We start from the raw sequence: 26,303 nt of genomic DNA on the forward strand, positions 1-26,303 counted from the left end.
AAGGTCTCAGCTCCTATCAGGAGGCTCTCTCTGTCTGGCTTCCTGAAACCACCTCCACTACTCTTGCTTGAAGCCTATGGTGATAAAGAGCACTGTTACTAGCCTAAAGATAATATCCTGTTGTTGTATTCTTCTGTATCCTGCCTGCACCTTTGTAAATAATTCCTTTAATAAACTCTCCTCAAATTATACTAATTTGAGTGTGCCATCTGTTTCCTGCCAGGACCCTAACTGATACAATATTGTTTGGGGATACAGAGACATTGTGGTAAAATTTACAAGGAAAAGCAAGGGAATTATTAACATAAAATTCAATACAGTTATTACCTCTATGGGGGAGGGAAATATGATACAAAAGAGCCACATGGGGGACTCATGTACTGGTAACATTCTATTTCTTAAACTAGGCTGTTTGTAGATGTGTATTTGCTTTATGATTACTCTTTAATATAATTATTCTTTAATATGTTGTAGATAACCTTTTGTATGTGCGATATATCTTACAGTAAAAATTAAAATAAAATATAATAAACTCCCACTAGAATGAAAGATTGTGAGGACAGAGATTTTTCTTTTTTTTTTTGCTAGAATGATGTTGACACTAGAAAGTACAAAAATATGTGTTTGAACAACTTAATGGATATCCAACTTTGGCCTAGGACCTCCCCATCCATGATAGGGAGTCAAGGAATTTTTTAAAACTCTGAATCCCACTGTACAAGCTAGGAAGAGCTTTCCTTGTTCTGTCTTCCTTTTTACATATTCCACAGACTCTGTCTCTTTCCCTCTCTTCTTGGTGACTACCAAAGATCTATAGAATGGATAAGTATATCATGGTAGATTCATACAACGGGCTGTCATGCAGAACTGAATATGAATGAACTGTACCTGCACACTTGGGACTCCCAGGTGACTCAGTAATTCTGTTTTGGGTTATTCTATTCCCTCTCCACCCCATCCTTCTCTCAATCCAATTCCAGAATTAAATATACCCTCTCTTCATCTTTCTTTCTCCTTAGACCACAAATTCAAAGAGTCATTTTGTTTAAAGGATTTTATTACCAACCATTTTGGGGGAACAGAACAGGAATGCAAAACAAGAAATATTTATATATAAAAGTCTTGGTTCCCTGGCTCTGACTTGAATTCCTTGTAGGAAGTCAGGTTAGGTTTTAGCCCTTTCTTTTTGACTATTCTTCCTGTGGGTTTGGTCATTACAACCCACTCTGGGTTGGTCCTTGGAGGAACGAGCTTGGTGGAATGACAGTGAACAACTTGCTTCTCTGAGGACTTCCAGGGAGCATCATTTCTCATTCTAGGAGTTATTCATTTGAAAGTGAAAGTGTTAGTCGCTCAGTCCTATCTGACTCTTTGTGACCCCAAGGACTGTACCCTACCAGGCTCCTCTGTCCATGGAATTTTCCAGGCAAGAATACTGGAATGGGTAGCTATTCCCTTCTCTGGGGTATCTTCTTGACTCAGGGACTGAACCTTGGTCTGTTGCATTGCAGGAAGATTCTTTACTATCTGATCCACCAGGGAAGCCTTATTTAACATGCCCTGATAGTGGGTAATGGGATAGCTAAGAACAGGCAGATCAGCGTAAGAAAAACAAAACTATAAATCAGCCTCTTTCAAATTTTTTCTCACAGAGTAGAATATTCATTGCCAAAAAATAAAAATTAAAAAAAAGAGAAGCACAGGGTGTCCTATAGTCAAGCAAGTTTGGGAAATGCTGCATGTTACATTGTCCTTTTCGAGAATCAGAATATATGTTACCAAATTAATGACCTTGAGAACCAGCTGTCTCTCTCTCTCTCCACACACACACACACACACACACACACACACACACACACACATTTAGTTGCTAACTTGTGTCTAGCTCTTTTGTGATCCCATGTACTGTAGCCTGCCAGACTCCTCTGTCCATGGCATTTCTCAGGCAAGAATATTGGAATGGGTTGCCATTTCCTTCTCCAGAGTATCTTCCTGATCCAGGGATCGAACCTTAATCTCCTGCATTGGCAGACAGTCTTTACCACTGAGCCACCAGGGAAGCCCTATATATATGTGTGTGTATGTGTATGTACAGGGTTCTATTTTTTTCACATCCCTGCCAACACTTGTTATTTTGTGTCTTTTATTTTTATAATAGCCATTTTAACAGTTGTGCAATGATTTGTGCGGTTTTGATTTGCATTTCCCTGATGATTGGTGATGCTGAGCACCGTTTAATGTACCTTTTTGCCATCTGTATGTCTTCTTTGGAATAATGTCTATACAGGACCTCTTTCCTTTTTAAAATGAGATTCTTTGCCTTTTTACTATTGAGTCATGAGTTCTTTGTGTATTTTGTATATTAACCCCTTATCAAATATATGATTTGCAAGTATTTCCTCCCATTCTGTAGGCTGCGTTTCATTTTATGAATTGTTTCCTTTGCTGTGCAGAAGCTTTTTAGTTTGATATAATTTCACTTGTTTATTTTTATTTTTGTTGCCTTTGCTTTTAGTGCCAAATTCTCCAAAAATCATGGTTAGACCAATCAATGTTAAGGAAATTACTCCTTATGTTTTCTTCTAGGAGTTTTGTGGTTTGGTGTCTAAGTTTAAGACTTTGATCCATTTTGAGTTGATTTTTGTGTAAGGTGTAAGATAAGAGCTTCATTCTTTTGCATATGGATGTCCAGTTTTCCCAACATTTATTGAAGAGATTGTCCTTTCCCTATTATATATTCTTGATACCTCTGCTCTTAAGTTAATTGATCATATATGCATGGGTTTAATTCTGGCCTCTACTCTGTTTCATTGATCTGTGTGTTTTTATTCCCGTATCATACTGTTTTGATTACCATAGCTTTGCAATATAGTGTGAAATCAAGATGTGTGATGCCTCCAGCTTTGTTCTTTCTCAAGATTGTTTTGGCTATTTAGAATCTTTCGTTGTTCTAAATAGATATATAGTCTACAAGATCAAGCCTGAATGTATTGAAAATCAAGATTTCTTTTGTGAATTAAAGTGTAGGTGATTTACAATGTTGTATTAGTTTCAGGTGTACAGTGAAGTAATTCAGTTATATGTATATATACATATGCATGCATGCATGCTAAGTCACTTCAGCTGTGTCCAACTCTTTGTGACCCTGTGGACTGCAGCCTGCCAGGCTCTTCTGTCCATGGTACTCTCCAGGCAAGAATACTGGAGTGGGTTGCCATGCCTTCCTCCAGGGTATCTTCCTGACCTAGAGATTAAACCCTTGTCTCTGATCTCCCCTGCACTGGCAGACGGGTTCTTTACCACTAGTGCCACCTGGGAAGCCCATATATACATATATATGTATATATTCTTTTCTAGATTCTTTCTCATTATAGGTTATTAGAAGATATTGAGTATACTTCCTTGTGCAATGCAGTAAGTCCCTATTGTTTATCTATTTTATACATAGTAGTATATATTTGTTAATCCTAAACTCCTAATTTATCATTCCCTTCTCCTTATGTAATCATAAATTTGTATTTTTTTTTTTCAGATTTCACATATAAGTAATGTCATATGATATCTGTCTTTAACTTATTCCACTTAGTATGATGATCTCTAGGTCCATCCATGTTGCTGCAAATAGCATTATTTCATTCTTTTTTATGGCTGAGTAAAGTATATTTGTTTTTCAGTTGCTAAGACATGCTCGACCCTTTGTGACCTCATGGACTGCAGCACGCCAGTATATACATATATATGCCACATCTCCTTTATCCATTCATCTGTCAATGGGTATTTAGGTTGCTTCCATGTCTTGGCTATTGTAAATAGTGTTGCTATGAACATGGAGGTGCAGATATCTTTTCAAGTTAGTGATTTTGTCTTTTCTGGATGTATGCCCAGGAATGGAATTGCTGAATCATATGATAGTTCCATTTTTAATTTTTTGAGGAATCTCCATACTGTCTTCCATAGTGACTGCACCAATTCCATAGTGACTACATTCTTATCAACGCTGTACTAGGGTTCTTTTCTCCACACCCTCTTGAGAGTTAAGTTTTTAACAAGCTTAAAAAAACAAACATTCAAAGTGATCCTTTGAGAACAACAGAAGCCTAATCTACATCCTTAGAATCTTGGGATGCTAAGTAGACTTCCAGGAGTCCTATTTGTATGGGTACCCAATGGGCTCCTTGGGAAAAATGATAAATATGCCTTTTGGAGCAAGGGGTGTAGACAAGAACTGCCTCTGTTCTCCGGACTGAAGAAGGTAAAGAAAATAAAGTGAATTAAAGATTTTCTCTCATAACTGTATAGTCTTCTCCAAGTAGAAGTGAAATTTACATTATTAAGGAATATCTATTGAAATCTCCTCTGTCCATCTGGCTCGTTTTGTAAAACAAAAACCAACCAGCCAAACAAAAACCCCTGAGCTCTCGCAATGGAGTAATATCAGCAGTGGCTTAAATGGAGACAGGATTTATTTTGTCAAGACTAAAACAGAGTGGGAAGGAGGCTCAAGAGGGAGGGAATATTATATATTTATAGCTGATTCATGTTGTTGTACAGCAGAAACCAACACAACGTTGTAAAGCAATTATACTTCAATTAAAAAAAATAGACTTCTCTGATTGTTTGGTGATTAAGAATCTTCCTGCCAATGCAGGAGACACGAGTTTGATCCCTGATCTGAGAAGATTGCACATACCTTGGGGCAACTAAGCCCATGCGTCACATCTACTGAGCCCAGGAGCCCTAGAGCCCATGCTCCCTGCAACAAGAGAAGCCACCACAATCCGAAGCCCGTGCGCTGCAACCTGAGAGTAGTCCCAGCTCACTTCAACTACAGAAAGCCCACACACAGCAACGAAGACCCAACACAGCCAAAAATAAACAAACAGAACTCAAATAGAAAGGCTTTTCTTTCCCCCCACCTAAAATCCAAAATTCTTGTTCAAGAACAGGACATACATTCCCATGGCTCTAGCTCCACCTTGTGATTAATCAAGAAATCACCTACTTCCCATCAACTGGGGAGTTAAGTAGTCATCAGGATCTTTATAGTCAATACTTGCCAACAGTTCCTGATAACATATTAATTAATACTTTAGGCCAGGTCTGTGTACATGATATTCAAGAACTATGGCATTTAAACCTATGGCATTTAAACTATGGCATTTAAACAACACTATGAAAGATGTATTTTATAGATGGAAAACCATTGTTGAGAGTTACCAGAGTTTGTCATGTCCGACTCTTTTTGACCCTACGGATTGTGGCCTATTTACGGGCCACCTCAGTCCGTGGGATTCTCCAGGAAAGAAAACTTTAGAGGGTTGCTGTGCTCTCCTTCAGGGGATCTTCCCAACCCAGAGATCAAACCTGCGTCTTCTGCATTGCAGCAGATTCTTTATCCCTGAGCCACGAGGGAAGCCCCTTACCAGAGTTGAGCCCTTTTCAAAGATCATACACGCAGGGAATTAATTCCCTGGTGGTTCAATGGTTAGGACTCTGCTTCCACTGCAGGAGCCCTGGATCTTGCAAGCCACATGGCTTGGCCAGAAAAAAATCATACAGGTGGCAGTTAGGACTTAAACCAACCATTTCTAGGCTTTTCTTTTCAATCACAACTGTCTGCTTATAAACTAAGGCATACATACATCACATACATTTTTTTCCAACACACATGTAAACACATATCTTATTTAATCCTCTATTGCACGGATTTGCATTTTCAAGGCACTCCATAAGAAATGGATGATCCAAAGCAACAAATTAATGTTTAAATGACAGGCATTAGATTAGAGCATTAGGCCCTAGAATCAGGCTGATCTTGGTGATAAAATGGTATATTGGAAAAGCCAAGAGATTTGCTAGTTTGAATACCTGCTCTACCCCTTAATAGCTGTGTGGCCTTGGGCAAGTTACTTAAGGTCACTGGCCTCAGGTCCCTTAAGTGAATTAAGAACCAATGGACTCAAATAATGCTAATTTTTGTAAATCAAACTCTGGCTTACTTTTCATAGAAACTAATTTCTAAAAGTTAACATATCAGTAAACAAAGAATCCTGTTGGAATGTGGTGATTGATTTTTAGTAGGTGGAAAAATTGGTCACATGATGAGTTGTTAAAATGCTCAGTGCATCTTTGAGAAGTGAAACTTTAAGAACATACACATAATAGAATAGTCCCCCCACCCAAAAGATGTCCACATCTTAATCTCTGGAATCTAGGAACATGTTCAGACACACAGCAAAGGGGAACTAAGGTTGCAGAAGGTATTAAGATTGCTAAATCAACTGACCCTAAAATAGGGAGATTATCTTGGATTATCTGGGTGGGTAAATCCCTTAATCATAAGGGATTTTTAATAAATGGGAGAGTCAAAGGAAGATGTAATTGTAGAGGAAAGGCATTGAGAGATGCACTGTAGCTTGTTTTGAAGATGGAGAAAGAGGGACATGAGCAAAAAAATGTGAGCAGCTTCCGGAAGCTAGAAAGAGCAATGAAATAGATTCTCTTCTAGAACCTTTAGAAAGAAATGCAACTCTGCTGACTCTTTAATTTTAGCCCAGTGATACCTGGGTCAGGGTTTTGTCCTACAGAATTGTAAGATAATATATCTGTGTTGTGTTAGCCACTAAGTTTGTGGCAATTTGTTATAGGAGTAATAGAAAACATACAGTATCTATGACCATCAGTGTGTCCAGACTTCTTACCTGTTTCCTATGCTGGTGTGGAAAAGGCACTGGACTTGGAATCTAAAGACTAAGTATCTCAGTTCTGCTTTTAAATAGCTGTGTGACTTCCAGTAAATCACAGTTCCTCTCTAAGCATGTTTATCATGTCCTGGCGCCTACCTCACAGAGTTGTTATGTACAGGAAGCGAGATAATGGATGTGTAGGTGCTGTAAAAACTATAAAGCATTCTATATATGACAGGAGTTATTATTTACAGTGCCTAATACATAGTTGATATGCAAGAAATACTTGCAAAGTGGGATGTGGAAACTTGATTGCCAGGTACTTGGGAGAACAAGAGATCATATCTGATACCTGCTCTTAAGTTTTGTTGTTGCTGTTTAGTCACTAAATTGTATCCCACTCTTTGCAACCCCATGGACTAGAGCCCACTAAGCTTCTCTGTCCCTGGGATTTTCCAGGGAAGAATACTGGAGTGGGTTGCCATTTCCTTCTCCAGGGAATCTTCCTGACCCAGGGATCAAACCCAAGTCTCCTGCATTGGCAGGTGGATTCTTTGCTGCTGAGCCACCAGGGAAGCCCTCTTAAGTTGATTACAACATATAATTATGGAGATAACATATTCAGAAGAAGATTTCAACCGTAACTCAAAATTTACATAAGATAATAACACAAGAGAAGTCACAAGGTTACATATGATTAAGCAACAAAGAAGTGATACAAAACAAATATGTATCCTGAGTTCAACTATGGAATGGATGGTAAGTGTGGGATGAAAGACTCACAGAAGGATTGCAGCAGGAAGAAGGTCTTGAACAGGATCTTGGAGAGTGTGATCAGATGGAGAACAATTGCTACCATTATACCTACAAAGCACTGTTTTTCTACACACAATTCCTGGAATCATATTTTACTTTTAGGACACTTGCATGCAGTTCCAGTGTTTCAAATGGTATTCTTTTTGATCTCCTTGGTAATGTTTTTTCCTTTTTTAAAAATTTCAAACTTACAGAAAATTTGTAAGAACGGTACAAAGGAGGCCTTCCCCACCCCTGAAACTTTTAGAATAAGTTATCCATATGATGCCTCACCACCCCCAAATTATCAATTATATAGGGCTTCCCTGGTGGCTCAGTGGTATATAACATTATGATAACATTATATCAATTATCATATATAACCTTGTGACTTCTCTTATGTTATTGTCTTATATAAACTTTGAGTTAGTTTAAATCTTCTTTTGAATATATTATCTCCATAATTATATGCCGTAAACAATTCAGAGCAGATATTACATATGATCTCCTGTTCTCCTCCAAGTATTTAGCATGTTTCCACATCCCATTTTGCAAATATTTCTTGCATATCAGTTATGTATTAGGCACCGCAAATAATAATAATTCTGTTTATATATAGAATGCTTTATAGTTTTTTACACCTATACATCCATTGTCAGGAAATTAACATCTATGCATTACTATTGTCTAATCCACAGATTCCATTCAAGTTTACCAAACTGTCCCAATAATGTCCTTTATAGTGATGCATTTAATTTTCAAATCTCATTAATCTTAAAGCAAAACAGTTCCTGAACCTTTGATTTTTGTAACCTTTCCCTTTTAAAGATCATGTAAATTATTTTACAGAATATTTCTCCCAATCTGTATTTATGATGTTTCTTTTTAATTAGATTCAGGTTTTACATTTTCAGCAGGGATAGCACAGAAGTATGCTGGTTTTTTCCCTCATTGCATACCACTCAGTTCAGTTCAGTCGCTCAGCTGTGTCAGATTCTTTCTGATCCCATGCACTGCAGCACGCCAAGCTTCCCTATCCATCACCAACTCCCGGAGTTCACCCAAACTCATGTCCATTAAGTCAGTGATGCCATTCAATCATCTCATCCTCTGTTGTCCCCTTCTCCTCCCACTTTCAATCTTTCCCAGCATCAGGGTCTTTTCAAATGAGTCAGCTCTTCACATCAGGTGGCCAAAGTACTGGAGTTTCAGCTTCAACATCATTCCTTCCAATGAACACTCGGGACTGCTCTTTAGGATGGACTGGTTGGATCTCCTTGCTGTCCAAGGGACTCTCAAGAGTCTTCTCCAACATCACAGTTCAAAAGCAACAATTCTTTGGCACTCAGCTTTCTTTATAGTCCAGCTCTCACATCCATATATGACTACTGGAAAACCATAGCCTTGACTAGACAGATCTTTGTTGGCAAAGTAATGTCTCTGCTTTTTAATATGCTGTCTAGGTTGGTCACAACTTTTCTTCCAAGGAGTGAGCATCTTTTAGTTTCATGGCTGCATGAAAATCACTATCTGCAGTGATTTTGGAGCCCAAAAAATTAAAGTCTGCCACTGTTTCCTCATCTACTTGCTATGTAGTGATGGGACCAGATGCCATGATCTTAGTTTTCCGAATGTTGAGCTTTAAGCCAACTTTTTCACTCTCCTCTTTCACTTTCATCAAGAGGCTCTTTAGTTCTTCTTCACTTTCTGCCATAAGGGTGGTGTCATCTGCATATCTGAGGTTATTGATATTTTTCCCTGCAATCTTGATTCCAGCTTGTGCTTCATCTAGCCTAGCATTTCTCATGATGTACTCTGCATATAAGTTAAATAAGCTGGGTGACAATATACAGCCTTGACATACTCCTTTTCCTATTTGGAACCAGTCTGTTGTTCCATGTCCAGTTCTAACTGTTGCTTCCTGACCTGCATACAGATTTCTCAAGAGGCAAGTCAGGTGGTCTGGTAGTCCCATCTCTTTCAGAATTTTCCACAGTTTATTGTGATCCACACAGTCAAAGGCTTTGGCATAGTCAATAAAGCAGAAATAGATGTTTTTCTCGAACTCTCTTGCTTTTTCCATGATCCAGCAGATGTTGGTAATTGGATCTCTGGTTCCTCTGCCTTTTCTAAAACCAGCCTGAACATCTGGAAGTTCACAGTTCATGTATTGTTGAAGCCTGGCTTGGAGAATTTTGAGCATTACTTTACTAGCATGTGAGATGAGTGCAATTGTGTGGCAGTTTGAGCATTCTTTGGCACTGCCTTTCTTTGGGATTAGAATGAAAACTGACCTTTTCCAGTCCTGTGGCCACTGCTGAGTTTTCCAAATTTGCTGGCATACTGAGTGCAGCACTTTCACAACATCATCTTTTAGGATTTGAAATAGCTCAACTGGGCTTCCATCACCTCCACTAGCTTTGTTCATAGTAATGCTTCTTAAGGTCCACTTGACTTCACATTCCAGGCTGTTTAGCTCTCAGTGAGTGATCACACCATCATGATTATCTGGGTCATGAAAACCTTTTTTGTACAGTTCAATTTGTTCATTACTGATGCTGTGTTCACTGATTAAATGGTACTTGCCAGGCTTTCTCTTTGTGAAATTGTTCTTTTCTCCTTAACTACTAAGAGTTTTGCAGGGAGTTACTTTGAGACCATGCAAATTTCCTATTCTTCATCAAATTTTCACCAAGTTAGCAAGCATAGATGTTTCTTGGTTGATTATTATTGTTACGATCATCAAATGATTTTATAATTCCATCATGAATGGAATTCCAACATTCATTATTGCAGAATGCCAGTGAAACAAAGTTTTCTTTTCTCCCTATTTGTTTCTTCATATCAGTTCAGACGCATGCATTCCTATTCTATACAATGGACTATAATCATTCACCATCATTATTTATTTTGATTTTTTTCAAGTCGTCCTATTCTGCTCCTGTGGGGAGAATAAGAGCCTCTTCAAGCTAATCTCTGTGTTGTTTTCACAGGTCTTCATCATTCTCTGAATATTTCCTTATTTTTTGGCATACAAGATGTTTCAGATTCATCTTGTACCTTCCCTGCCCTAGAGCCTTGAAATCAGCCATTTCTCCAACAAGCCCTGGTTCCTTTCAGTGGAAAATTGCCTTTTAGTGGAGAGCAGCATTTAGAAACAAAGTTGGAGGTATTAGATATGCTCATTGCTTTTGGGGTGTCACTGCTCCCAGGCCCTCTCAGAGAACATGGCTTATAAATATGTTATGCATATATATACTCACATATGCATGTGTACATGAACATCTACCTCTATATTTACATCTATCAATTAAAAGTTGTCAGCTCACATGTGACACCCACAATTCTAGGCCAATACCACAGATTTCATTCTGATTCCTATCTTTTCATATCTGTAACTCCCTTCTCACACAGTGAGGAAACTGACTCCCATTATCTTCAGTATATTTACTAATCTGATAAATCACTCCTGTATGTAACCAATCTCCATTACTACCACTGCCCTCTCTCCTCACCCTCCTTATTCTGCTAGGACTCTGATACATTGCACCCTCAGCCCACGTATTCACCCTCTTCATATGGCTCATGCTCTAACACTTCTCTTCAGGCAGCTCTTGCATATCTGGGTGCAGGTCTCTATCTTGATTAGCCCCACTTATGCTAATAGTTATTATGCTAAGTGCATAATAACTTATGCTAATAATAATTAGACATAATTATTCAGAAAGGAAGGGAAGAAGACTGATGGAAAACCAGACACTTTCTTTTTTAAATTGAAGTCTAATTGATTCATAAAGTTGTGTTAGTTTTAGGTTCACAGCAAAGTGATTCAGCTATATATGCATAGCTGAACTTGAGCAAACTCTGGGAGACAATGGAGGACAGGGAATTCTTTTGTGCTGCATTACAGAGTAGGACATGACTTAGTGAACTGAACAACAACAACACACACATATATACATATACATATATATATATATATATGTGTGTGTATATATATATATACACACACACACCACTGAGCCACCAAGGAAGCCCTGTATATGTTAATCTTAATGTAATCTGGGGGCTACATTCAATGAGGTTGAAAGAGTTAGACATGACTCAGTGACAAAACCACCACCGCTACCACCACCACCTCTCTTCTGAATCCCTAGGTCTCTTGAAACTTCAGTTTTCCCTCCTTTTTCCTGTATTGTTCATTTTTTAATTCAACAAGTATTTATTGAATATCCCTTATATATCAGATGCTATTGTTGATGTTGGGTATATGGGGGGAGAAAAGACAAAGTACCAATTCTCCAATGGACCTTATAAAATAGAGAACATACATAGACAATAAGCTAATGGGCAAATAATATAATTTCAGATAATAAGTGTGTGTAAAATAAATTCAGATAATGTGTGTGTGTGTGTGTGTGTGTGTGTGTGTGTGTGTGGTGTAAGTCGCTCAGTAGTGTCTGACTCTTTGTGACCCCATGGGCTGTAGCCCACTAGGCTCCTCTGTATGAAATTCTCCAGGCAAATATACTGGAGTGGGTAACCATTCCCTTCTCCAAGGGATCTTCCGGAACCAGGGGTCAAACCCAGGTCTCCTGCATTGCAGGCACATTCTGACTGCCTGAGCCACCAGGGAAGCCCTTATTTTAGATAGAATGGTAAGAGAAGGCCTCTCTTAAGAGGTGACATTTGAGCTGACATAGTATGGTGAGAAGGAAACAGTGATGCAAAATGTAAAGGAAGAACAGTCCAAGCAAAGGAACAGACATAATGATCCTAAGGCAAGAAAAACCCTTGTATTTTGGAAGACATTAAGAAAGCCAATATGAATGGAGCAAAGGGCAGAATGGTAGAGGAGACTGTAAACACAGAGGAAGAACAGAAATCATGTATGAGTCTTATAGGCTATGACAAACAGCTAGATTTTATTCAAAGTGATAAGTCACTGATAGGTCTTAAAAAGGGGAGTAATATGATCTCATTTCTGATTCATATATTTTAAGTGTCATTTTATATCTTCACATTTTCCCTTACAGGCTGAATCTCAAAATCTGTCTCTTTAGATCAGAAATGAGGATCTCTTACAAATGAGGAGTATTTGTAACAGAAAAACTAGTGATAAATGGGCTTCCCAGTTGGCTCAGTGGGTAAAGAATCTACCTGCCATGCAAGAAATGTGGGTTTAATCCCTGGGTCAGGAAGATCCTTTGGAGGAGGGCAAGGCAACCCATTCCAGTATTCTTGCCCAGAGAATCCCATGGGTAGAAGAGCCTGGAGGGCTACAGTCCATAGGGATGCAAAGAGTTGGACACAACTGACATGTCTGAGCATGCACGCACACAACTTGTGGTAAAGAATCCACCTGTCAATGCAGGAGATGCAAGAGACAAGGGTTTCATCTCTGGCATGGGAAGAGACCCTGGAGGAGAAAATGGCAACCCACTCTAGTATTCTTGCCTGGAAAATTCCATGCACAGAGAGCCTGGCAGCTACAGTCCATGGGATTACAGAGTCAGACATGACTGAAACACACACAGGAGCATGAGCAGTTCACATATGTTTTAGAGTTACTCTTAACTTATTTTGAAGTTTGAACACCAAATTATTCCTAGAAGTATGCTTACAGTACAGGAGAAAACTATTTTTATAGTCACACAAATTCCTTGGTATGTTTTGCATATATTTAGTCTCACAACAGAAGATTCTACAAGAATATGCCTACTTCCTGACCTAGATACAAGGCTACCAAATGTGGAGTGGGTAGGACATTAATAACTAAAGCTCTAAAGGCATAATTGCCTAGAGTGTGGGCCCAGGACTTAACTGTAAATATGTTTTTTACCTATTTCCTCTTTCTGTGCCTTTCCTCCCACATTTAGCAATGTCTTCATCCACCCCAGGTTTATGGTGATCTCAAGTTGGCCATGGGGTGATTCAAAGAGGGGGAAATCAGAACAAATCCATTCACAAAATGGTGCTTAAATTTCTCTCAAGGATATTACTGGCAGTTAGGAGTTGTAAAGACAATGCTGCATCATTAATAGGGAAATTTTAGACACTAAAGTAAAATAGATAACTCTGCACTCTTACTCAACTTAGAATCAACATTCCACATTTCCAATTTATCCTCTTGTAAGCTTCAAGAGAACAAGAAAACTTCTTGTTCATTACTATTCCCAGTGTTTGGTACATGTTAGAGCTCACTTTGTTGGCTAAATGAATAAATGAATGCCTAATTACAGACTGTTACTATATTTCAATAGTAATATAGTAATAGCCTGTTACTACACATATATAGTAATAGTCTGGTGACCTGCAAGATTCAGAGGTCTCTTTATAAAAGGAAAAACAGGTCACACTTTAGGATGTGGTCTTTGATTCTAGTCAGAAAATTCCAATTATTGTCTGAATTTGAAGCTTCCCTACTGTAATATATATATATAAATATACATATACATATACATATATATACATATATATAGGGCAAGGAGTCCTTGGAGTAAAAGAACCTGAAGAAAAGAACCAGATACAGTTTTTTGACATTTGTTGTCCTTGTTCAGTCACCTCTGACTCTTTGCAACTTCATGAAACTGCAGCATGCCAGGCTTCCCTGTGAGAGTTGGACCATAAAGGCGGCTGAGCGCTAAAGAACTGATGCTTTAGAGTTGTGGTGCTGGAGAAGACTCCTGAGTCCCTTCGACAACAAGGAGATCACACCAGTCAATCCTAAAGGAAATCAACGCTGAATATTCATTGGAAGGATTGATGCTAAAGCTCCAATACTTTGGCTACCTGATGCAAAGAGCCTGCTTACTGGAAGATGCTGGGAAAGATTGAGGGCAGGAGGAGAAGGGGATGGCAGAGGATAAGATGGTTAGATAGCATCACCAACTCAATGGACATGAATTTGCACAAACTCCCAGAGATAAAGGACAGAGAAGCCTGGTGTGCTGCAAGTCCACCTGGTCTCAAAAAGTTGCACAAGACTTAGTGACTGAACAACTACCGCCAAGAGGCAAACCCAGTTTTGGGAATCATTACTTGTAATGTGTTACTGCTTTGGAGAATTTAAAAAACACAGTACCTCTAAAGAGACATGTCACTTCAGGTATTTATTCAACAACAAATATCACTGACTATTTTACTACAATGTGCTGGGAAGCTGTGCTAGGAATTGGTAATAAAGGGAAAGGAAAACACTGCTTTGAAGGAGGGCAATCTAGTGGAGTTACTTACTATAAAAATGATAGGTTCTTGAAAATAAACTGGAAATTCGAGCAATATTTTTCAATTAATTTATCTCATCTGCTGCCCTAGTTGTTTCATAATCTCCTACTCAAGTAGGATCTTTGCACTTCTCCTTCCAAACTTTTTATTTAACCTGCATTGTCATAGCTTTCACTTAAAAAAAAAAATCGATTTTATGTTTCTCCCCCTTTGAATTCAAGCTCCAAGAAGGCAAAGATTTTTGTTTTGTTTATGACTGTATTCCCTGTGCCTGGAGCTGCGGACACCTAGAAAAATTTAGAGACTTACAACAATCGTCAATAAATCTCCTTGCTTCAAGTGTTTCTCCATTCATTCATATTTATTCCTTTGGTGTGCTAGGAATCCATATATCATAGTTAATATATTGTATGGCAGTTGCATTTTCCAGTATGTCTGTCTCAATTACATTTTGCCTACCAAAAGCTGTTGAAAGCACAAAAACCTTTGGGAAAAAGGACTTGAGGGTAGAAGCCTGACACGAGAGGGAGGCTCAGTAAAAGTTGGCTAATTTAACAACTTTGACTGTGTGGATCACAATAAACTGTGGAAAATTCTGAAAGAGATGTGAATACCAGACCACCTGACTTGCCTCTTGAGAAACCTGTATGCAGTCAGGAAACAACAGTTGGAACTGGACATCGAACAACAGACTGGCTCCAAATAGAAAAAGGAGTACGTCAGGCTGTATATTGTCACCCTGCTTATTTAACTTATATGCAGAGTACATCATGAGAAACGGTGGGCTGGAGGAAGCACAAGCTGGAATCAAGATTGCCAGAAGAAATATCAATAACCTCAGATATGCAGATGACACCACCCTTATGGCAGAAAGGTAAGAAGAACTAAAGAGCCTCTTGATGAGTGAAAAAGTTGGCTTAAAGCTCAACATTCAGAAAACTAAGGTCATGGCATCCGGTCCCATCACTTCATGGGAAATAGATGGGGAAACAGTGGAAACAGTGGCTGACTTTATTTTTCCAGGCTCCAAAAATCACTGGAGATGGTGAGTGCAGCCATGAAATTAAAAGACGCTTACTCATTGGAAGGAAAGTTATGACCAACCTAGACAGCATGTCAAAAAGCAGAGACATTACTTTGCCAACAAAGGTCAAGGCTATAGTTTTTCCAGTGGTCATGTACGACTGTGAGAGTTGGACTATAAAGAAAGCTGAGCACAGAAGAATTGATGCTTTTGAACTGTGGTGTTGGAGAAGTCTCTTGAGAGTCCCTTGGACTGCAAGGAGATCCAACCAGTCCGTCCTAAAGGAAATCAGTCCTGAATACTCATTGGAAGGACTGATGTTGAAGCTGAAACTCCAATACTTTGACCACCTGATATGAAGAGCTGACTCATCTGAAAAGACCCTGATGCTGGAAAAGATTGAGGGCAGGAGGACAAGGGGGCGACAGAGGATGAGATGGCTGGATGGCATCACCAACTCGATGGACATGGGTTTGGGTGGACTCCGGGAGTTGGTGATGGACAGGGGAGGCCTGGCGTGCGGCGGTTCATGGGGTCGCAGAGTCGGACAGGACTGAGCGACTGAACTGAACTGAACGCTGTGAACTCTCACCTGCGAGGGAGCTAAAAAATGTTTTCGCACAATAGAGTGAACACATCTACACCTGTCTTTTAAGCACTTTCTAGGCCTTGAAGGCGAGCAGCACTAATGTCTGGCAGGCTACAAAAAAGGAGACTCAAAATGACTATTTCTATCGTTCAGCTCAGCTCCAGATGCCGCTGCCATCCGGCGGCAGAAAAATACTTCCGGCGTTCTGCTTTTAACGTGCTGAGTCACTGCCAAAGTCTCCACCCCAGGTTTGAGAAGCAGGATGCACAAAATATGACATAAATGGTGGGGGAAAGGCTGGGGGATTTTCTCCACTCGCTGACCAGTTTTCGCCTCAGGGGAATATTTTCCTCTGAGCCACAGAGCCCACTCAGTTGCTACCTCAAACGCCCTCCACGCTTACGTCATAAACGCTGCGCAGCAGTCCTGCGCCCTTCTCCCGTCGGCCAACGCGCCGCTCTCTCCGCCTCTTCTTCTTCGCCCCTCCTTCCTCTGGTTTCGAAAAGCTCGCTGGGTGCTTTGAGAATCCGGCCCGGTCTCTGGCTCCTTTTTTTATTCCCTGTTCCTATTGGTTGGTTACTTGCGCGTGACTGCTCTCTTGCCTTATGATTGGCTAACATCAGTTGCGTCATCGACGGTCTGGAGGGTGGGGGGGATGAGGGAAGTTGGCTTGAGGGAGACCGGATTGGGGGAGGGGTTCAGGCCTGTCCACCTCAGCGGCTGCGGCAGCAACAGCGCCGGCGGCCACCGCCTCTGGAACGCGGAGGAGGAGGAGCGGCTGGAGGAGTAGGAGGAGGAGGTGGACCCTAGGGAACGGCATGCCCAGCGTTCCGTCTTGGTAGTGAATGCTGAGGAGAGTCGCGGTTGCTGCAGTCTGTGCCACCGGGAGGAAGTTGTGTGAGGCCGGGCGGGAGCTCGCGGCGCTTTCGAGAATAGAAGCGCGGGGTCGGTGTGAAGACTCGGCGGCTGCCAGACACTTTCCTACACTGACCATGCCTGGAAGGAACAAGGCGAAGTCCACCTGCAGCTGCCCTGACCTGCAGCCCAATGGACAAGATTTGGGCGAGAGCGGCCGGGTTGCCCGTCTGGGAGCCGATGAATCTGAGGAGGAGGGACGGAGGGGGCCTGTCAATAATGCCGGAGACCCTGAGATCATTAAGTCTCCCAGCGACCCCAAGCAATACCGGTAAGGGAGGAGGCGGGCGTCTCTGTTCCCGCTGTGGTCACTTCTTTTATCCTAATCTTCCGAAGGAGCATCAGGGGCACTATTTCCCACGCCAAAAACTTGCTTGGATGGAGGTGGCAAGGGCAGTTAGGGGCATCTATGTGGTGTCAGCTCTAAGAGGGGGAGATGTTGGGTTCCACCGGGAATCAGGAAGTTAGAATGGGGAGGGTTTGTTCGAGTAGTTTTGACATTCTCTCAGGCAAGAATGGAGGTTTTTCTTTCCTTTTTTTTTTTAAACTTCTTATTTTGTATTGGGGTATAGCGGATTAACAGTGTTGTAGTAGTTTCAAGTGAACAAACAAGGAATTCAGCCATACAAATGCATGTATCCGTTCTCCTCCAAAACGCTCGCTTATCCAGGCTGCCACATAATGTTGAGCAGAGTTCCATGTGCTATCCAATATCTTGTTGGTTATCCATTTTAACTATAGCAGTATGTACCTGACTTTCCCAAATTCCCTTTTTCCACCAGTCAGCCATAAATTCGTTTTCTAAGCCTATGAGTTTCAGGTTTTTTAAGTTCATTTGTATTTTTTTTTTTTAAGATTCCGTATATGAGGGATATCATATGGTATTTCTCCTTCTCTGACTTCACTCAGTATGACACTCTCTAGGTCCATTATTTCACTCTTTTTAATGGTTGAGTAATATTCCATTGTGTGTGTGTACTACGTCTTTTATCCATTCCTCTGTCCATGGACATTTAGGTTGCTTCTGTGTCTTGGCTGTTGTAAACGGTGTTGCAGTGAACACTGGAAGTGCAAGTATCTTTTCAGACCATGTTTTTCTCTGGATATATGCCCAGGAGTGGGATTGTAGGGTCATATGGTAGCTCTGTTTTTACTTTTTTCTTCCATCCTATTCAAGAATGGGGTTTTTCTGAGGAAGGCAGGCTGGATGGTCAGGGACACTTGGTATTATATTTGAGGAAAGGTTGAAGGAGCTGGGGATTTTAATTCTGAAGAGGATACGTAAGGGGCATAGTGTCACTATCCACAACTACTTGCTGCTGCTGCTGCTAAGTCGCTTCAGTCGTGTCTGACTCTGTGCGACCCCTTAGATGGCTTGAGGTGCCTGTAATTGAAAGGGGTAAAACTAATGGCTGGAAGTTACTAAAGGATCATGTAGTTTCACTAAAAGAACTTAGGTATTAGAGTTGGCCTAAGATGAGGTAACTTATTTCCATGGGTTGTTTCTCAGGGATCTTGAGTCTCATTTGGGTGAGTCAGAGAAGACTTGTAAGATTTCTCCCAATCCTGAATTTTCCAATTTTTGGTTTATACCATAATCCTCTAAACATCTGTAATAACAATCCCCACCTAAATATTTTCTTCACATGTAACTTATTCCATAGAATGCCATGACTATAATGTATTTTATTTATTTATTTTTTTAAATTGTAATCAACTTTGTTTATTCCTCAATCTCATATCCACTTTTTTAATCTTGTTTTTCCATCCTTTCCTTCAGCCAGTAGATAGGAACACAAAATTTTGATTTGAAAGCAATTAGTTCCAAAGTTTTAATTTTAAAAATGTAACAACATCAAACACTGTGAATGTATTCACACTGAATTGTACACTTACCATGGTTGAAAGAGTACATATTCTGTTGTATATATTTCTACCACAATTTTTTAAAGGACAAAAGTTAACAATATCGATCACAAGAGGTTGCTACCTTTAATCCTGACCCTGTGCATTAATACTTTTGTAGTACCCTTTTCTTTTTTACATGTATGGATATTGTGTATACTCCAATAACTGTAAAATGGCAGAGGTGATTTATAATTTCTATCTCCTCCTAATAATGCTGCTATTTAAAGAAATATAAACAGCAGTTCACAGAATGCGGCTGCCACTGAAATATCAGAGATATTGTTTTCTCTATAAAGAATTTATTTTTTATCATCAACTGATTTGGATAATGGTTTAGAGTGTTTTCTGGGTATCCTTTCACCCCAAAACACTTTGTGATATTTTCAGTAGAGCACTGTGCGTGTGTGTGCATGCTCAGTGGCTATGTTGATGTCCGACTCTTTGAGACCCTGTGACCCTAGCCCGCCAGTCTTCTCTGTCCATGGGACTTCCCAGACAACAATACTGGAGTGGGTTGCCATTTTCTTCTACAAGGGATGTTCCCAACCCTGGGATCAAACCCAAGTCTCCTGCATTGCAGGCGTATTCTCTACCACTGAGCCACCTGGGAATCCCCAAACAGAGCATCATCCCTGCCTAAATAACATATGAGGTCTATTTTCAGCCCATCTAAGTGTAGCATATAACCACATTCCTTAAACAAAGGTCTTTGTTTTACCCTAAAAAATTTTTTTTTTCTAATTTTATTTTATTTTTAAACTTTACATAATTGTATTAGTTTTGCCAAATATCAAAATGAATCTGCCACAGGTATACATGTGTTCCCCATCCCGAACCCTCCTCCCTCCTCCCTCCCCATACCATCCCTCTGGGCCGTCCCAGTGCACCAGCCCCAAGCATCCAGCATCGTGCATCGAACCTGGACTGGCAACTCGTTTCCTACATGATATTTTACATGTTTCATTGCCATTCTCCCAAATCTTCCCACCCTCTCCCTCTCCCACAGAGTCCATAAGACTGTTCTATACATCAGTGTCTCTTTTGCTGTCTCGCATAATCGGGTTATTGTTACCATCTTTCTAAATTCCATATATATGCGTTAGTATACTGTATTTATGTTTTTCCTTCTGGCTTACTTCACTCTGTATAATAGGCTCCAGTTTCATCCACCTCATTAGAACTGATTCAAATGTATTCTTTTTAATGGCTGAGTAATACTCCATTGTGTATATGTACCACAGCTTTCTTATCCATTCATCTGCTGATGGACATCTAGGTTGCTTCCATGTCTTGGCTGTTATAAACAGTGCTGCGATGAACATTGGGGTACACGTGTCTCTTTCCCTTCTGGTTTCCTCAGTGTGTATGCCCAGCAGTGGGGTTGCTGGATCATAAGGCAGTTCTATTTCCAGTTTTTTAAGGAATCTCCACACTGTTCTCCATAGTGGCTGTACTAGTTTGCATTCCCACCAACAGTGTAAGAGGGTTCCCTTTTCTCCACACCCTCTCCAGCATTTATTATTTGTAGACTTTTGGATCGCAGCCATTCTGACTGGTGTGAAATGGTACCTCATAGTGGTTTTGATTTGCATTTCTCTGATAATGAGTGATGTTGAGCATCTTTTCATGTGTTTGTTAGCCATCTGTATGTCTTCTTTGGAGAAATGTCTATTTAGTTCTTGGGCCCATTTTTTGATTGGGTCGTTTATTTTTCTGGAGTTGAGCTGTAGGAGTTGCTTGTATATTTTTGAGATTAGTTGTTTGTCGATTGCTTCATTTGCTATTATTTTCTCCCATTCTGAAGGCTGTCTTTTCACCTTGCTAATAGTTTCCTTTGATGTGCAGAAGCTTTTAAGGTTAATTAGGTCCCATTTGTTTATTTTTGCTTTTATTTCCAATATTCTGGGAGGTGGGTCATAGAGGATCCTGCTGTGATGTATGTCGGAGAGTGTTTTGCCTATGTTCTCCTCTAGGAGTTTTATAGTTTCTGGTCTTACGTTGAGATCTTTAATCCATTTTGAGTTTATTTTTGTATATGGTGTTAGAAAGTGGTCCAGTTTCATTCTTTTACAAGTGGTTGACCAGATTTCCCAGCACCACTTGTTAAAGAGATTGTCTTTAATCCATTGTATATTCTTGCCTCCTTTGTCAAAGATAAGGTGTCCATATGTGCGTGGATTTATCTCTGGGCTTTCTATTTTATTCCATTGATCAATATTTCTGTCTTTGTGCCAGTACCATACTGTCTTGATAACTGTGGCTTTGTAGTAGAGCCTGAAGTCAGGTAGGTTGATTCCTCCAGTTCCATTCTTCTTTCTCAAGATCGCTTTGGCTATTCGAGGTTTTTTGTATTTCCATACAAATTGTGAAATTATTTGTTCTAGCTCTGTGAAGAATACTGTTGGTAGCTTGATAGGGATTGCGTTGAATCTATAAATTGCTTTGGGTAGTATACTCATTTTCTCTATATTGATTCTTCCAATCCATGAACATGGTATATTTCTCCATCTATTAGTGTCCTCTTTGATTTCTTTCACCAGTGTTTTATAGTTTTCTATATATAGGTCTTTAGTTTCTTTAGGTAGATATATTCCTAAGTATTTTATTCTTTTTAATTTGCAATGGTGAATGGAATTGTTTCCTTAATTTCTCTTTCTGTTTTCTCATTATTAGTGTATAGGAATGCAAGGGATTTCTGTGTGTTGATTTTATATCCTGCAACTTTACTATAGTCATTGATTATTTCTAGTAATTTTCTGGTGGAGTCTTTAGGGTTTTCTATGTAGAGGATCATGTCATCTGCAAATAGTGAGAGTTTTACTTCTTCTTTTCCAATTTGGATTCCTTTTATTTCTTTTTCTGCTCTGATTGCTGTGGCCAAAACTTCCAAAACTATGTTGAATAGTAATGGTGAAAGTGGGCACCCTTGTCTTGTTCCTGACTTTAGAGGAAATGCTTTCAATTTTTCACCATTGAGGATAATGTTTGCTGTGGGTTTGTCATATATAGCTTTTATTATGTTGAGGTATGTTCCTTCTATTCCTGCTTTCTGGAGAGTTTTTATCATAAATGGATGTTGAATTTTGTCAAAGGCTTTCTCTGCATCTATTGAGATAATCATATGGTTTTTATTTTTCAATTTGTTAATGTGGTGTATTACATTGATTGATTTGCGGATATTGAAGAATCCTTGCATCCCTGGGATAAAGCCCACTTGATCATGGTGTATGATCTTTTTAATGTGTTGTTGGATTCTGATTGCTAGAATTTTGTTAAGGATTTTTGCATCTATGTTCATCAGTGATATTGGCCTGTAGTTTTCTTTTTTTGTGGCATCTTTGTCAGGTTTTGGTATTAGGGTGATGGTGGCCTCATAGAATGAGTTTGGAAGTTTACCTTCCTCTGCAATTTTCTGGAAGAGTTTGAGCAGGATAGGTGTTAGCTCTTCTCTAAATTTTTGGTAGAATTCAGCTGTGAAGCCGTCTGGACCAGGCTTTTGTTTGCTGGAAGATTTTTGATTACAGTTTCAATTTCCGTGCTTGTGATGGGTCTGTTAAGATTTTCTATTTCTTCCTGGTCGAGTTTTGGAAAGTTGTACTTTTCTAAGAATTTGTCCATTTCTTCCACGTTGTCCATTTTATTGGCATATAATTGTTGATAGTAGTCTCTTATGATCCTTTGTATTTCTGTGTTGTCTGTTGTGATCTCTCCATTTCATTTTTTCTAATTTTGTTGATTTGATTTTTCTCCCTTTGTTTCTTGATGAGTCTGGCTAATGGTTTGTCAATTTTATTTATCCTTTCAAAGAACCAGCTTTTGGTTTTGTTGATTTTTGCTATGGTCTCTTTTATTTCTTTTGCATTTATTTCTGCTCTAATTTTTAAGATTTCTTTCCTTCTACTAACCCTGGGGTTCTTCATTTCTTCCTTTTCTAGTTGCTTTAGGTGTAGAGTTAGGTTATTTATTTGACTTTTTCTTGTTTCTTGAGGTGTGCCTGTATTGCTATGAACTTTCCCCTTAGGACTGCTTTTACCGTGTCCCACAGGTTTTGGGTTGTTGTGTTTTCATTTTCATTCGTTTCTATGCAAATTTTGATTTCTTTTTTGATTTCTTCTGTGATTTGTTGGTTATTCAGCAGTGTGTTGTTCAGCCTCCATATGTTGGAATTTTTAATAGTTTTTCTCCTGTAATTGAGATCTAATCTTACTGCATTGTGGTCAGAAAAAATGCTTGGAATGATTTCTGTTTTTTTGAACTTACCAAGGCTAGCTTTATGGCCCAGGATGTGATCTATCCTGGAGAAGGTTCCATGTGCGCTTGAGAAAAAGGTGAAATTCATTGTTTTGGGATGAAATGTCCTATAGGTATCAATTAGGTCTAACTGGTCTATTGTATCGTTTAAAGTTTGTGTTTCCTTGTTAATTTTCTGTTTAGTTGATCTATCCATAGGTGTAAGTGGGGTATTAAAGTCTCCCACTATTATTGTGTTATTGTTAATTTCTCCTTTTATAATGTATTTTAAAGAGAGATTATATTGTCCAACTTTATTTTAAAGGTTGAGGAAACTGAGATCCAGAGAGTTTGCTTCTTTCTTAAAATTACACACCTAAATAATTATAGAGTTGATATGAACACCCTGTCTTTCTGACACCAAATCCAATGCACCATTTACTGGTTTTTATTAAGTTTTTATTCATATTAAGTTGGAAGCTGAAGCACTCTGATTTTTAATTTGTTTTATGCCCCTACATTGTTAGAGCCAGAAAGAACCTTAGAGATAATCTTTTTCACTCCCCATCACCCCCAGCGTATAGGTGACTGAAACTAAAGTAGAGAAAGAAGTGTTTTAAGCCCTAAATTGAAGATAGGCCTAATTTCTTCCTTCAGTCTAAGTCTAGAGATTAACAGAACACAGCTCTTTATACTGTTTTTCCCAGGCGATAGGTCTTTATGAATAGACCAGATTTTCCTTCCTTCTCATCAAAAATGTGGTTATATTAGAGCTAGTTGAAACTTTGAGAAAAGTTATTTAGTTTTTGCCATCCAGATTAAATAATAGCTTCAGGTTTTGTTTTGTTTTTTTCTATATAAACTTACATAATATTAGGTAATGTTTATAGAAAGTACTCTGTGTCAGATATTGTTCTAATTGCTTTCAATATATTCATTTAATGACCTCATTTTTGGCAAATTCGTTTGAAAAATGCTAAAGTCTTACAGTGTGCTATGCATTGAGATATCTTTAAATCTCTTCTGAAACGTGGTTGAATATAACTTAATAAATGATATTTTATTCTGGGTCAGTCAGTCAGTTCAGTCGCTCAGTTGTGTCCAACTCTTTGTGACCCCATGAATCGCAGCACCCCAGGCCTCCCTGTCCATCACCAGCTCCCGGAGTTCACTCAGACTCACGTCCATCGAGTCAGTGATGCCATCCAGCCATCTCATCTTCTGTCGTCCCCTTCTCCTCCTGCCCCCAGTCCCTCCCAGCATCAGTCTTTTCCAGTGAGTCAACTCTTCGCATGAGGTGGCCAAAGTACTGGAGTTTCAGCTTTAGCATCATTCTTTCCAAAGAAATCCCAGGGCTGATCTCCTTCAGAATGGACTGGTTGGATCTCCTTGCAGTCCAAGGGACTCTCAAGAGTCTTATTCTGGGTACTGGGTATATAAAGATGATTAAGACAGTCCCTGCCTTCAGGGAGTTTGCAGTATAGTAGAGGGACATAGACACATTAGAACGATATAATTAGAGCACCAGAGTTTTATAGAAACCATAATAGAAGCATGTGCTGGGTATAGCAAGGAATAAAATGAGAAGTAAAACTCAACCTGGGGAGAAAGTTAGTAAAAGACTTCAAAGAGAAGATAATGCTTAAAAGGTATTCTTTGAGTAGTTGTGGCAGTTCTACATTTTTGTGGTCTTTTTTTTTATTACATTTTTGTGGTCTTTTGTCAAATCATTGTCCTTCTTAGTGTCTCAGTTTTCTTATTTTAAAGTGAAGGGGGTTAAGACTAGCAATGTTTTCCAATAACTTCTTCTTTCAAAAGAGCAGGTCCACGTTTATCTGTTCTATATACTAAAGTTTTCAGTTAGACTTTTAAAGGAAAGATTTTGTTACTTTAAAATAAAGTTGGGAAACCTAGATACTAGATGGTTTTTAAAGATTTACCCATCCCAAAGTTAAATTCTCTGAATTTTGTAACCAGAAGTAGACAGGAGGTATGTGCAGCAGAAGAGCTGAATTATCCTTCCAGGACCTGCTCAAATATTATCTCTGTGAAGCCTTTCCAGACAGAATTAATCCTGCCTTTCAGTGTATTTCACTGGGACTTTAAACATGATCCATTATAGTTCACATCCATCGTATAATAATTTATCTTTTGAATGTGTGATTAAGTACCAGATGTGGACTTGATTAGAATATTTTGTTGAAAATAACACCTTGAAATAATTGTTTACCAATCTGCATTAACTAATCAGATCAGATCAGATCAGTCGCTCAGTCGTGTGCGACTCTTTGCGACCCCATGAATCGCAGCATGCCAGGCCTCCCTGTCCATCACCAACTCCCGGAGTTCACTCAGACTCACGTCCATCGAGTCAGTGATGCCATCCAGCCATCTCATCCTCTGTCGTCCCCTTCTCCTCCTGCCCCCAATCCCTCCCAGCATCAGAGTCTTTTCCAATGAGTCAACTCTTCGCATGGGGTGGCCAAAGTACTGGAGTTTCAGCTTTAGCATCATTCCTTCCAAAGAAATCCCAGGGCTGATCTCCTTCAGAATGGACTGGTTGGATCTCCTTGCAGTCCAAGGGACTCTCAAGAGTCTTCTCCAACACCACAGTTCAAAAGCATCAATTCTTCGGCGCTCAGCCTTCTTCACAGTCCAACTCTCACATCCAAACATGACCACAGGAAAAACCATAGCCTTGACTAGACGGACCTTTGTTGGCAAAGTAATGTCTCTGCTTTTGAACATGCTATCTAGGTTGGTCATAACTTTCCTTCCAAGGAGTAAGCGTCTTTTAATTTCATGGCTGCAGTCACCATCTGTAGTGATTTTGTTTTTTTGGTTTTTTTTGTAGTGATTTTGGAGCCCAGAAAAATAAAGTCTGACACTGTTTCACTATTTCCCCATCTATTTCCCATGAAGTGGTGGG

General features: G+C 39.5%; 1 protein-coding gene across 2 annotated transcripts in view; it reads left to right on the top strand.

The window, feature by feature from the left end:
* Nucleotides 1-17,001: 17,001 nt before the first annotated feature.
* The window catches only part of NRDC (nardilysin convertase), a 97,203-nt gene continuing 87,901 nt past the window's right edge, over nucleotides 17,002-26,303 (top strand). The window contains exon 1 of one of the 2 annotated variants that reach the window (XM_005894727.2): nucleotides 17,002-17,507. In XM_005894727.2, coding sequence (XP_005894789.1) covers nucleotides 17,167-17,507 — 341 coding nt within the window. In that variant the 5' untranslated portion in view covers nucleotides 17,002-17,166. The remainder of the gene's footprint in view (nucleotides 17,508-26,303) is intronic. The other variant, XM_005894728.3, reaches the window with a different exon arrangement.

The sequence above is a fragment of the Bos mutus genome, chromosome 3 (genome assembly GCF_027580195.1).
Source record: "Bos mutus isolate GX-2022 chromosome 3, NWIPB_WYAK_1.1, whole genome shotgun sequence".
NCBI classification, from domain to species: domain Eukaryota; kingdom Metazoa; phylum Chordata; class Mammalia; order Artiodactyla; family Bovidae; genus Bos; species Bos mutus.